The sequence below is a fragment of the Lutra lutra genome, chromosome 17, assembly GCF_902655055.1.
Source record: "Lutra lutra chromosome 17, mLutLut1.2, whole genome shotgun sequence".
NCBI classification, from domain to species: Eukaryota; Metazoa; Chordata; class Mammalia; order Carnivora; family Mustelidae; genus Lutra; species Lutra lutra.
Window position 1 is genome coordinate 711,714 of NC_062294.1, and position 13,483 is coordinate 725,196.

The 13,483-nt window shown below is 60.8% G+C and overlaps 1 protein-coding gene across 9 annotated transcripts in view; it reads right to left on the bottom strand.

The window, feature by feature from the left end:
• Positions 1–13,483, bottom strand: part of ACSF3 (acyl-CoA synthetase family member 3) — a 63,781-nt gene that overhangs the window by 1,464 nt on the left and 48,834 nt on the right. For 7 of the 9 annotated variants that reach the window (XM_047710108.1, XM_047710111.1, XM_047710110.1 and 4 more), the window contains one exon: positions 11,541–12,150. In XM_047710108.1, the coding sequence (XP_047566064.1) occupies positions 11,982–12,150 (169 nt within the window). In that variant the 3' untranslated portion in view covers positions 11,541–11,981. Of the gene's footprint in view, positions 1–11,540; positions 12,151–13,483 lie in introns of those variants that run through there. The other 2 variants (XM_047710115.1, XM_047710107.1) reach the window with 1 other exon arrangement.

A 13,483-nucleotide genomic window follows, 5' to 3' on the forward strand; every position in this document is an offset into this window, starting at 1 on the left:
CGACGCACGACCAGAACCCCAGCAAAGGCCAGAGCCGCTCCCATGCCCTGCCCCCAATCAGGACCCCTCTGGGGGTGCCTGCTCTGCCTCTAGCAGCCAACACCAGGGCTTTGGCCTTCTGTTCTCTGACCCAGAGTGGAACACTTGGGGAGCCCCCAGGACACCTGACCTGAAGATCTCATTCCAGCGACCAACTGTGTAGGCGCTTGTCCCAGGGGACAGACCAGGTCAGGGGCCAAGTGACTTGTCCCTACCAGCGGGTACGCACTGAGCGTCCTGCCTGGCTTTCTGCATGGGTAGCACCGCCATGTCTACACTGCCTGCAGCCTACCAGGGGCTCCTGTGGCACAGAGAGCCAACTTGCCAGTGAAGGTCAGTTCGGGCGTCCTGCCCAGAGAACTGCCTGGTGTGAACACAGTCCCTGGGGCTGCACAGGGGGGCACCTGCCCACCTGGGGCTCGGGCTGCCACGGGGGATGGGGACTTGGACAGAGGGTGGACACAGAGGGGAGTCTCTAGGGTGCTGAGGGAAGGAGGTGCCCTGACACCTCCAGGTGTTGGCCTGGGCAGAGGGCGGCTTCCTCGTGGAGATGTCCTGGGGGCGGCTGTGGGTGACAACGGTGAAGGACTCCCGGACGCATTCTCACCCACACGCGGCTGTCTCTCGGGGGCCCCCACTTTGGAGGCAAGAACAGGGAGTCTGGCTCCCTTGTCTGCCACGCTGGACAAGGCCGAGCTGGCCTCGGGGACTGGCGGTCGCGGCCGCTCAGGCCGTGCCTGCCCTCTGGTGGCCACAGGACGCACTGCAGGTGGCAGCCACCAGGTCTTGGAGGGACCTTGTCTTTGTTCAGAAACCCAGTGACAGTGCCCCCCCCACCGAGTTGTCATTCCCACACTTGTCTTTAACGTCTTGGATGCTCGAACACTGCAGATGGCAGGTCACAGGCCGTGATCGGGAGGGAGGCGGGGGCGGGCAGAGGTGCTTGGTGGGCCCTTGGTCCCAGCCTCCAAGCCCCAACCGCCGGGGCTGCGCTCCTGTCCTGCCCCGCCGCCGCCAGCCCTGCAGCTCCCCCTTGGTGATGCAGATTCCCGCCAGCGAGCGGCCCCAGCTCGCCCGGACGCAGTGACAATCACCCGGGCCCTTTAGGTGATAATCAGCCCTAAGACCTAGGCGGGGTGGGTCAGGGTGGCGAGGGAGGCCAGGTGTCCTCACGGCGCCTGCTACCCCCGGACGCCAGCAGGGGGCAGTGTGGCTCTAGGGATGCCGGGCCCAGGCGGCGGGAGAGCGAGCTGGTTCTCCCACTTCTGGCCCAGGGGTCCTCCCAGCTCTGTGCTCAGGGGCCAGGTCCTTCTCGACCCCACCCCGGACACACCTGTGGCTCCCCCAGGCTCCTCTGGAAACAGAGCCTCACGGTGAGTGACCCTGCATGCCCTCAGCCGTCCCAGGGCAAACAGACCCCAGCATGAGGCCCTCCCTGTTGCGCTCCCGGGAGGGATAAGGGAGCACTCGCCGTAGGGTCCGCGCAGAGTCCTGCCAGTCGACCCCAGAGACGGCCTTGGGCTGCTGGCCCCTCGCCCACCCCTGGTTGGGCCTAGAGCAGCTCGTCTGAGTTTCCTTGGCGCTCGCTACCGGCAGCCTGGACTCCGCCCCGCGGCTGGCCGGGATGTGCTGGGGGCAGCCGGGCCAGCAAGGGCTTGGGGGTATGGCCTCGGCCAAGGGGCTCTGTTGTCGGCTGAGCCCCGCCTCCCCACCAGAGCCCCAAGCTCCTGAGGTTAGCGCAGGTTCAGGGGAACACCCTGGGCACAGTGATGAGGGCACAGAGACAGGCCAGAGAACAGCGGTGACTGGTGCACATGGTCAGGTTTTAAAGGAATTTGTAAGCTGTCTGCAGAAGGTCAGTTTTTTTTTTTTAAAGATTTTATTTATTTATTTGTCAGAGAGACAACACAGGCAGGCAGAGGCCGAGAGAGAAGCAGGCTCCCCCCTGAGCAAGGAGCCCGATGCGGGACTCCAACCCAGGACCCTGGGATCATGACCTGAGCCGAAGGCAGCGGCTTAACCAGCTGAGCCACGCAGGTGTCAGTTTTGATGGAAAAACTCCCTCCAGTAAAACTCACCAAGACAGACCGGGGGCTCACGCTCCCCAAGCCCCTAGGGCAGGTGTGTAGCTCCCCCAGTCCAGCTTGTTCAGCCTCAGGGTGCTGAGGACCCCGGAGAGGGGACGGTGTGGGCAGCTGCCCTCAAAGCCGGGCAGGAAGGCGTGGGAGGGCGGGAGGGAGAGCACAGGCCAGAGACATTCGGGGAAGTCCATGGGCGGGGGGCACGGCGGTGTGAGACCCCTCTCAGGGCAGGGGCACCAGGCTGGGCCTCCTTCACCAGCGTCTTCTCCCCTGGCTGGCCGGTGGGCACTGGCAGGAACCGGCCTGGTTTTGGCACACGGAGCAGGGAGCAGAGAGAGTGTCCTCAAGCAGGGACCAGGAGGGTGTACCGGTCGGGGACTTGCCCTCCTTCTTCGGAGTGGCCGGCCCTGAGGGTCCCCACTAGAAGAAGCTGCAGGGACGAGCTCCAGGACACCTGGTGGCCCATCCTTCCCCACCTGGGGGGCGGGGAGGCCAGGGCTGTCCCTGGGGCCCTGTGGGCTGTCTGCAGGGCTGCAGGCCATGCCCAAGACCCCATGGTCCCGTCTGCTCATCTTCCACGCGGCCCAGAGAAGCTGCCAGTGAAGCTGCATGTCGGCCCCTCCTCAGTCCCGGGGGGGGTCCCTGAGCCGGCCCTGTGAGCACCAGCCCCGTGAGCACCAGCCCCGTGGCACCCCCAGCCCCATGAGCACCAGCCCCGTGGCACCCCCAGCCCGGCAGCTGGCACCACCGTCTTCCAACCACTATCGAGCCGCATGGAGAACCCCAGCAGCTACACGAATCGTGGTAATGACCATTCAGATGAAACCCGCTGCGGGAACAGAGGCCTGTGGTCCGCTGCCATATTCGCCTCATTCTGGGGCCTCTGGGGTTGCTCGGACGGACGGTGCAGCTGGAGGGGCTGTGCCCACGGGCAGGGGCTTCCCACGCCAGTGACAGGGCCCGTGAGACAGACACGGGGCCGCGAGCCTTGTCATTGGAACTTCTCCGCCAGACAGATGGACTCGGGGCAGTAGGGCCAGGTTGGGGCAAGATGGGGGGGTGTCCGGCTGAGAAGCCCCCACCACGGCCAGGACTGCAGGCGGGTGAGCCGCTTCTCCGCCTCCGGGAGAGAGTCAGCGCGCCTCCGCCATTCTCTGCGGTGCTCACGCTCCCTGCCTTCTCCCGGACATGGGGGCCTGCATGTTCCAACCCCGGCTCCCCCAACTCGGGGGCTCTGGTGGGTGTCCAGGCTTGCCCAGGTCTGAGCCCCACCCCCCGCCGCTTTCCCCATCTCTCCTCCAGTTCCTCCCCCGAGCTGGAAACCCTGGAACATTCCAGACTCCTCCTCTTCCACCTCCCATACTCAGCCTCCCCGAACTAGTGAACACCTCCTGTCCTTTGGCCCTTCTAGACCCTGCTGGGATCCTGTCCCGGCCCCAGGCCCTCAGGGCTCTGCCCTGGGCACCCGGCTCACTCCCAGCACCTTCCCTGGTTCCAGAGAGGGCCTGTTTCAGGTCAGGACCCCACTCTGGCCTACTGTGGGGCTCCCACAGCCACGGAGGCATGTGGTTAGCCCGGGTCCAGCACCTCATCCCCCTGAGTGAGGCTCCAGGGGGCAGGACTGTACCCAGACCTACTTAAGTTTAACTCGTGACTGCATCTGACAGACAGGCCCCAGCCCCAGGAGTGCAAGGAGGGGACGTCCACAGACGCAGTTTATGACTTTGCAAAGTGCCCCAGTCTTCTCTCCTTTGGGTGGTGGTCTAAGCATGGGTGATGGCCTGCGCACAGACGTGTCTTCCCTGGAGGCTCACCCTGTCCTTGGTCTCTCCCTGGCCAGTGGCTCCATTCCTGCCTGGAATGAAGTCACGGGTGGTGACATGGCCATTGAGAGGAGCAAGTTTCAGAACTTTCTAGAGAGCCTGTCCACTAGCTGCTCCCACAAGATAAGCCAAGGCGTCTGCTGAGCTCCAGGCATGTCGGCGAGGCTGCGGAGGGTCTGGCCGGGCTCCTCTCTGCACAGAGGTGGGGCTGACTTCGGTGACCCCACGCAGGTGGGTTGAGTGGGGCGGGGCCGAGCCAAGTGCTCTGCAGGCTGGGTCTCTGAGTTTTCATCCCGGGGACAGTCCGGCAGCGGGCGGGACAGGTGGACCCCAGCTGCTCATGGGAGTGAGGCTCACGCTTGCTGGTGGTTTCCGTAGGGTACACACGCCGTGGTGCCAAGGACAAAGAAAACCCTAACAGCACCAGAAAAAAAAAGGCCCATGAATTTGGAAGACACAAAGACCCAAGGTGCCAGAAGCAGAGATGTAGGGAAGCGGGGAGGGGGCGTCCTAGACCCAGGCAGCCCGTGATTTAAGAGTGAGGATGAGACACCCAGATCTGTGAAGGCGGAGCCGTCTGACTGCTCAGAGACGCTCACAAAACTGACAGTTGAAGAACATTATTTATTACAAGGAAACGCCCTGAGCCAAGGTCACTGGATCTATCCATTGACTGTGAAAATAAAGCCTATTAATTTTTGTTTCCAAAACAAGACAAGACAAACTCTGGAGAAGCTATCAAGATCACCACGGGGCGGGGAGGAAGATACGTGCCAGCCTCAGGGGCCACATACGGCAGAGCCATAAACTCAGTGGGAAGAACTATCCACATTACAGCTTTTGAAATTTTAAGGGAACTCAACAGACATTCAGTATTTACTTATTTATTATTCGAAGTCCTCTCCATGCTCAATGTGGGGCTCGAACTCATGACCCTGAGATCAAGAGTGGCTCCACCAACCGAGCCAGCCGGGCGCCCCAGAAATTCAATTTATAATTCCCAAATAAGCAATGAGAAAGAAGTAGAGAAGATCATCAATAAAACAAAAAAAGAAGGTAAAACAAACCGAAAATCCGTAAGGCGGTGGGCAGAAAATGCAAACCGAGATTGCCGAAAGCAGTTCAAATGCATCATCATCACCATCAACGGACTCAGTTCGGTAATCGTGTGACGGGCTGTGCACTGGATTTACAGATCCGCGCTCTGGGGCTCGCAGGAGACACAGCCAAGCCCACCAGACAGCGAGGACACGGCACCAGGACGGGCGTCTGAACACACGTTCCTGACTGGGGAAGAGCAAGGTTTCTCAGCACACTTAAGGAAAAAACAGGAAAAGGGATAGAAATGTTAACTAACAATTCACCAAAAATAAATAATAATCGTGAATAAACGGGCCAAAGAACATAGTACTGAGACACCCCAAGGACGGATGAACACGCCACCATGTGGTGATTTGAATGCGCTGTTCCTGGGGGGTGAGGGGGACCCCAAGGTGATCCCAAGGTGACCACACCGTCACGTGTTCAATCGCTCGGCCACGTAAGGGGCACGAAAGTCACCTTGGATCTCTAAGAGCTGGGCCCACAGGCCCATGCGCGAGGGATGCCGGGAGAGCGGCAGGAACGGGCCCGACTGGTCCCCACTAACTCCTGGATGAGGAGATTCTGTCAAAGTAGAAACGACCACGGTTTGGAATCAGAAGTGCCACGTGGCAAAGCATGACAGCAGTCCTGTGGTTCAAGAACAAGCCGATGGTGGCCAGCGGGGGGCCCGGCTGAAGCCGCCAGGAGTGTCGCGCGGCCCTTGGGAGACAGGAGGGAGCGCGACAGCATTAGCAGCGCAAAAGCAACCGCGGTGAGGACGAGCTAAACAGACTCCGCCGCCACCGACCGAGGAGACACGTCACCAGTGCTGTGGGGGCAGGGCGCGCCACGGTGACGTGTCAGAGGACAACGGGCCCGAAGGCCAGACGGCAGGGATGACGCGGACTCTCGAAGAAGCGACACGTGTGGACAAACCGGTAATCGTTGAGGAGACTGACGGGTGATTAAAGATGCCCCCAGCCTCGTGCCCGAAAAGACCGCGGGCCCAGCACGCCTCGGGCCGGTTTTGCCTTCCAAATCCTGGATGAAAAGCAGGCCCAAGGCCCATATCCAAACCCCTAGGGGAGAAGGGTGTTAGGATTCACAGTTCTCCAGAGGTTTGACAGGCACACGTGCCACATCATGTGGTGTGCCACTAGGCTCTGGGATGGCACCATGAGCAAGGCACAGACACACAGCTGGGGTCCAGAAGGACCGCAGCCCGCTTCCTGTCCGCTCAGGCGGCGGTGACCAAGTAATGACAGACGTCCCCGGGCGGAGGTGGGGAGTCCAAGGTGTGGGCAAAGGAGGAGGGTAGCCTCCTCCTTGCCAGCGGTGCTGTTGGTGACCACGGAAGAAACCAGGACCCGGCAGGGGCTGCAGGACAGAAACCTGAACGTGGACAGAGTCCCACTCAGGATTCCAACAAAACCAAAAGCGACCTGGGACCGAGCCTCTCGAGAGACGGGCACGAGTATCACAGAGAGGACTGCAAGTGGTGAAGGAGCCTGAGAACCACTGGGCGGGCCATGTTTGTGGACCAGAGGGGACCCGTGTGTGACGACATCAAGCCAATAGCTTAGAAATCCCATCACCTTGGGTAACACCTCTAGTAAGGCTTTTTTTCTTCTTTGAAGATTTTACATATTTGGGGGCACCTGGGTGGCTCAGCCAGTTGAGCATCTGACTCTGGCTCAGGTCATGATGTGGAGGTCCTGGGATGGAGCCCCATGTCCAGCTCCCTGCTCAGTGGAGAGTCTCTCCCTCTCTGCTTTCTCTCTGTCTCTCTCAAGTAAATAAGTAAAAAATCCTTAAAGAAATTATTTATTTATTTATTTATTAGAGAGAGCACGCATGCACGAGTTGGGGGCAGAGGGAAAGACAATCTCACGCAGACCCCCTGCTGAGCGCAGAGCCCGACACAGGGCTGGACCCCACAACTGTGATATCATGCCCTGGGCTGAAATCAAGAGTCAGACGTGTGACCCAGGGTCCTCTCCAATAAGGTTTTTTTCAAAAAGGAACTTTAAGCTGGTCTTAAAATTCAGACGGGAAAGCAGAGGACCAAGAATAGCTATGACTCTCCTGAAGAAGGACATGGGGGCAGAGCTGTGCTTGGGGACAGGGCAGAGTCGGGAACAGCCTGGAGCACGCACACCTGGGTGCTGGGAAGAGCGGAGGCCACGCGAGTTCCGTGGACACACGGAAACACCAGTCATTCCGACGGGACAAATCAGGGCCTTTCACACCACACGTGAAAACAATTTCCAATGAACTAAGGGCTTACACGAACAAAGCAAAGCTTTGTAACTTTAGATGAACATATGGGAAAATGTATTTAAGAACCTGGGGCAGAAAAGGATTTTTTATTTTTATTTTTATTTTTTTAAGATTTTATTTATTTATTTGAGAGAGAGACAGTGAGAGAGAGCATGAGCGAGGAGAAGGTCAGAGGGAGAAGCAGACTCCCCATGGAGCTAGGAGCCTGATGCGGGACTCGATCCCGGGACTCCAGGATCATGACCTGAGACGAAGGCAGTCGTCCAACCAACTGAGCCACCCAGGCGTCCCCAGAAAAGGATTTTTTAGACAAGGAAAACAAACCGTAAAAAAGATGAATGCACTTAAACACATTAAAATTTAAAAACTATTCACATCAATAGATACCATTAAACAAAATAAAAGGCTTAACCAATGCATAATCAAGAAAATTACCAACCAAATAGGAAATGGGCAAAGAACATGAACAGGAAATTCACAGAACAGAACCTCAAACAGCCAGTAAATGTTTTCAGAATATCCTGCCGAAGCAGCAACCCGGGGAAAGCAAATTAAAATAAAGAGATCCAAAAAAGTAAATAAAATAAAATAAAGAAATGCTATTTAATCACACCCAGCGCCACAGCAAAGATGCAGTCTGTCCCTCTATGTGGTCTGGAGGCCGGCTACGTGGCACGGCCTTTTTGGGAACAGGCCCGTGCCAATGATCACACGATCCATGAAGGTGCCCCCGGGAGCAGGTGGGCCTGCGTGGCGACTCAGAGCTCAGGCCCACGAACACAGTGGCAGTGGATGGCGTGAGGCGGGCAGCCGGTCTGTGTCGACTCTGAAGCAATGCGGCAGGTTCACTTGCACGGGCCCCGCTCAGCTCCTGGGGTACTGGCGGGGGTGCTGCTGTTACTTCCTGAGCAGGGTATGAGGCAAGTCCTGCTGGAGGCCAGACCTGATGGGCTGGGTGGACATGGCCCTGCCCGGTCTTCTTTCTTCTGTTCTCAGTGTTTAAAATGATTAAAGAAAAGATGTTCTTGATCCCGTGTGAACAGATCCCACCGATCGGGGTGGGAGAGGCTGGGATCCTGTGCAGGCTACCTAGGGAGCATGGGGTCCCAGGCTGGAGCCTCCTGCCTCCTGCTGCTGGCTCCCAGCATGGCCCTGAGTTCTCCTTGACCCTGCTCTGGGCCTCTCTGGCCACTGCGGGACCGTGGGCATCTGGCCCTGGCAGGTGGCTTCAGGGCCTAGATCTGCATTGTGTGTAGACATTTGCATGCACGTGTGTGAGTATCCGTGTATGCGTGCATGTGTGTGTACGTATCTGGATATGCGTGCACAGCTGCTCAAGTGTGTACGTCTGTGTGTCCACAGGCGTGTGGCATGCACACCCGTTTGGCCAGTGCCATCACGTTGCCTGCTCACTAAGATATGGCTCCTCCCGGTTGAGGCAGGAGCTAACAGGGGGTCCCAGGTGCAGTCAGACGCGGCTGCTTGGTGGTGGTGTCTCCACGGTTTTATTGTGTGCTGGCGGGGAGAGGGCCGCCAGGCTGGAATGGAGCCGACTGACCGCTTCCCGGCCTGCAGCCACTACAGGGCACCCAAAGGGCAGTGTGTCTGTAAGCAGAAGGTTAGTGGGGGGCGCTCCCCACGAGCCGACGCCAAACACCGGAGCCTGGGAGGGCTGCTCCTTGAGGAAGCACGGACGTGCAGTCTGCACACAGCTGGGTCACACCCAGAAGTGGGCACGGGAGCTCACAGATAGGGTTGCCCGTACGTACATGTTCATGTGCTCACCCCCACGTGCACCTGTGTGCACACGTCACACCTGCGGGAAAGCCCGTGTGCCAGCAGATGCAGAGGGACAGAGCCTTCCGAGAGGGCCCAGGCCACGTGGCCCAGCTCCAGGCGGAGTACCTCGTGGTCTCGGGGAGACCAGGTTAGGTGGGACCACGGTCACAGTGTGGGGACGGCCCCACCTGGGAGACGCAGCCTGGTCCCCTCACCATTCCGAGCTCTGTTCCTGCACCCCAGGTTTGGGGCCAAACCCCTGAATGAAGGACCTGGAACACCCACCTGTTTGGGACCGAGGGCCACATGGGAAGCCCCCTTGCCGGGCCTGTGGCCTGCACCAGGCACAGGGAGGGACCTTCAGTAATGAGATTTCCCCCAAATCCTCCTGCCCCCATGCGTGCCTGAGGAGAAAGACTCGGAGAAGCACGTGGGCTGGTGGGGGGGGGGTGTCAGGGCTGTCCCCAGGCCCTGGCTGCCCACCGAAGTGCTTTTCCCATGGAGGTGTCCCCGACCCGGAACCCAGAAGAGGGAAGGGAAAGCGTGGCTGCTGGGAGGAAAGGTTCATGTTTTAACAGAGGACACGCTGTCCCCCGCAGGCAGGGTGAAGGGCTGCTCTGACCTCTGTGCAGAGGCTGGGGTGGGGACACGGGCCCGAGGGCACAGCAGGCCGGGGCACAGTGGTCCCAGCACAGTGTGTGCTGGAACGGCCGCCCAGCAGCCACGGCCAAGCATGCAGGACCGCAACCCTGAGCAACTGACCAGAGACGCAGGGTCCACGAGGAGACGACGGTCCCACTGCAGCTGCCATGGACACGGGGACGCAAGCCGAGTATCCGGCAGCCCAGGGCAGTCAAGGGGCGGCAGAGAGAGGCGGACACAGGACAGACAGTCACCAGGGTCACACGAAAAGTCAGGCCATGCTAACAACTAGAACCACAGTTTTCAAATTCACTGTTCAAGGCTTGAATCTTCTTCAAAAACCTTTTTATGTAGAAACCCCAGACGAGACAGAAGGGAGCCAGAGGTTCAGGGCACGAGTGGATCCCAGGGGCCCTCGAGTAACTTGCGACTGGCCTACCCGGGTGGGGATGGGGGTGCCCAGGGCACCGTGCAGGTGTGGTGCCCCCACATGGGGCTGCTTCTGTCCGTTGGGCACTGTTTCCACGGAGACGCTATCCTCCCAACAGACCCGAGCAGAGCCCGGCTCCGACACCGCTCCCCGACGGCAAGGCCAGCCTTCGCGCACCAGGACCTGGCTCTCAGCGCCGCCCGCCCTCTGTGGGCCTCGGAGCACTCCCGCCACTTCACCCCTCGGGGCACATGGCTCCTGCCCTGGGCTGTGGGGGGTTGGGGGTGGTGTCCCAGCCTCACCTGGACTGGCTGGGGCCACAGTGGCAGGCAGCTCTGCCCACAGACGCACCGGGAGCGTCCAGTCCCCAGGCCTCCACCCCCACCCTGACGCCAGGGGCATCTGTCCTGACCCCAAGGGCCCAGCACGGAGGACTTCTCCCAGCCAGCCAGATGTCCATCCTGGGAGCGGCATGGGAGGAAGCGGGCACAGACGGCAGACACAGAAGGATCTGAATGTGCACACCGTGGCCGTGGGCTAGCCATGGGCCTGGGTGAGTCCTTGACCACCAGGAACCCTGCACTGCTCACGTGGCCCCAGGGTACTAGACATCGGAGGCCAGGCATGCCTGCAGCTGCGCGGACACGGAAGAGATCAGTGGGGGCACGGCAGCCTGGCCTGTGCTGACCCTCAGCTGCCCCAGTCCCATCATCAGCCTCTGCGATGTCTGGCCTGGCCCATGAGGGAGCTGGAGGGGCCAGGAGGTCTTGACCCACGGGAGGCCGTGCTGGGGTCTCCAGCCTCGAGGGACTGGGCCCCAGGGAAGCGAAGTCCTCAGTCCTTGGTCAGAGCCAGAAAAGCCAGCCTCATGTCATGAACAGGGAAACTGAGGCAGCAATGAGGCTGTTTCGGGCCTGTTCCCCACCCTGTGGGCCCCAGCTCTGGCTGCCCTGGGGCTACATGTGAGTGTGGACATCTACCATCTGGACACACCAGGCACACAGGCCGTCTCCCCTCTGCTCCCAGCAGGCAACACGCCAGGCACCCTGGACCCGCCCACCACCTTCCAACAGGTTCAGCCCTGGGGTGAGTGGGCGGCTGACACCCCCGCAGGACCCCTCCAGGCAGACCAAAGCCACCGATGGCCCATCCCCAGGGCCCTGTGCCTGGCTATGTGTTGGAGTGTGGGGCAGGAGGGCCTGGGGCTGTCCAGCAGAAGTTCGTGCCCACAGGGAGCAGGCCTGGATGTGTGTGGGTGGGAGGCCATCCCAGCCCAGGGGGAGCCTCGTGGGAGCCTCGTGACGTGTGGCTTGCACTGGTGCAGGAAGGGGGCTGTGTTCTCTGTCCTTAGAGACACGTGCCCCAAAGACGAGTCAACGTCCGTCTGTGGCCTCCTCAGCCAAAGATGACGACTGTTTGAAACTTGATAAAAATCATAGCATAAACCAAATAATTACGCAATATTTTTGGGAATCACAATATTCAGTACCGAGAGATACAACGTCAGATCAGTGGGATTAGGTGAGGGCCCCACACGGCTCGACCTGATTTTCCAGTGGCATGTGGGTCCAGGTACCACGAGGAAGGCCACGGGAGCTGGAAGCCCGGCCACGTGGAGTGGGTGTGGTGCAGTTTCCTGAGTTTTGCTGGGAGGCCTGCTGCCCTCGGGGACACTGCTGAGCCCCACGGGGGCCCGCCCGGCAGACGGCACACGGGGCCAGGCGCCAGCGTGGGGTGGGGATGGAGCAGAGGTCCGACCGAAAGCCAGCCGGGGCTGACGAGGCCTCGCCGTGCCCTCACTTCTGTGGGCCCACTCTGCTCCCCCTAGCTTAAAGGGGATGCTGGCTCACTGGTGCCCGGCTTCGGGGCACCCTGGTCGCCCGGGTAGAACTGCCTGACGAGGTCCCTCTTGTTGATCTTCCCCATCTGGTTCCGCGGGATCTCCTCCACCAGCAGGAACTCCGAGGGCACAGCATACGGGGCCAGGACACCCCTGCGGAGATAAGCAGCCTCTGAGCAGCAGGCACTAGGGGCCCAGACAGCTCCCCGGGATAAGCATCCTGGTCCCCCGGGGCCCTGAAGCCCAAGCATGTGCGGTACCCGCCCCGTGTTGCTGCTGTGGACGCGAACACAGAGACGTGGGGGCCCGTGTTCCAGGCCCACCCATGGGCAGAGGCCAGGCCTCCTGGAACAGAAGAGCAGGTCCCGCTCTGGCTGACTGTCACAACAGCAGGCCGCGGGCAGACGCGGGAGCAGGCAGGTGGGCAGAGCCCTGGGCTGGTGGCCCCGTGGGCTGGGGCAGCACTCCCCACAGAGCCCCGTCTGAGCAGTGGGAGAGGCTAGTCTGTTGGTCCAAGAGCTACTCGCCGCCCCAGCCCACGGGCCTGTTAGACGGTGCGCTCTCCGGCGAGGGGCCCCGTGGACGGGTCTGGCCACCCCCAGGCTCTACTTGGAAACGTCTCCTTAGGCGGCAGGCACCGGTTTTCTCGGAGGCCCCGTCCAAACCACCAGGCAGTGTGAGTCTGGGGCCGGCAGGTGCGTGCGGCCTTGCGGCCCGCAAACTGTGGGGGCGAGCTCAGCCACAGGGGTGGCACCGTGCTGAGCCCACCGTGTGCAGCGACAGAGACCCGGACTCTCAGCCGTGGTCACCGGGTGCTGCTCCCCTTCGTGGGTGGGGTCCACGTGCACACCGACCCCGCACGTCAGCAACAGCCCACAGAAGGCACCGTCAGTCTAGGGTGGCTCGCGCTGAAGGCAGCAGCTCAGGCCAGCACGGGGGTGGGACGGCTCGGGGTTTAGGTGCTGGCTCGTCAGGGCAGAAGGTGCCCCCGCCCACGGTGCCGGCGGCTACGGGAGACAGCCGGCGGCACACAGGGGAGGACTGGGCTGGACTTGGCGGGATAAGCCACGGGACTGTCCGAGGGACTCTGGTGGCACAGAGCTGGCATCAAGAAACACAGCCCCTCGGAGCACCCCGGCCTCGCTGCCCAAACCCCGTGTGTCCAGGGGTGTGTGCTTCCCCTGCGGCAGCAGCGAGCCAATGCCAGGGCCCAGGACAGGAGCCCCGAGACTCTGCTGGTCCCCGTGCTGGGCGGCCTGGTGAGCAGCGCGGAGCGCCGTCCCCGTCACCTGAGCAAAGCTCCCTCAAGAACAAGGTCAAACTTAAGGCATTTTCAGACAGAGATGCCAACAGTCCCCAGGTGGTCGGGCAGCAGACAGGACCGGGCAGGCCCCGGGGGGCACAGGCTGGGACACACCTCATTTCCTGAGGACTGAACCCTTTTGGAGAGACGACGCTGGGACAGAAATACACTGGTTTGAGTCGC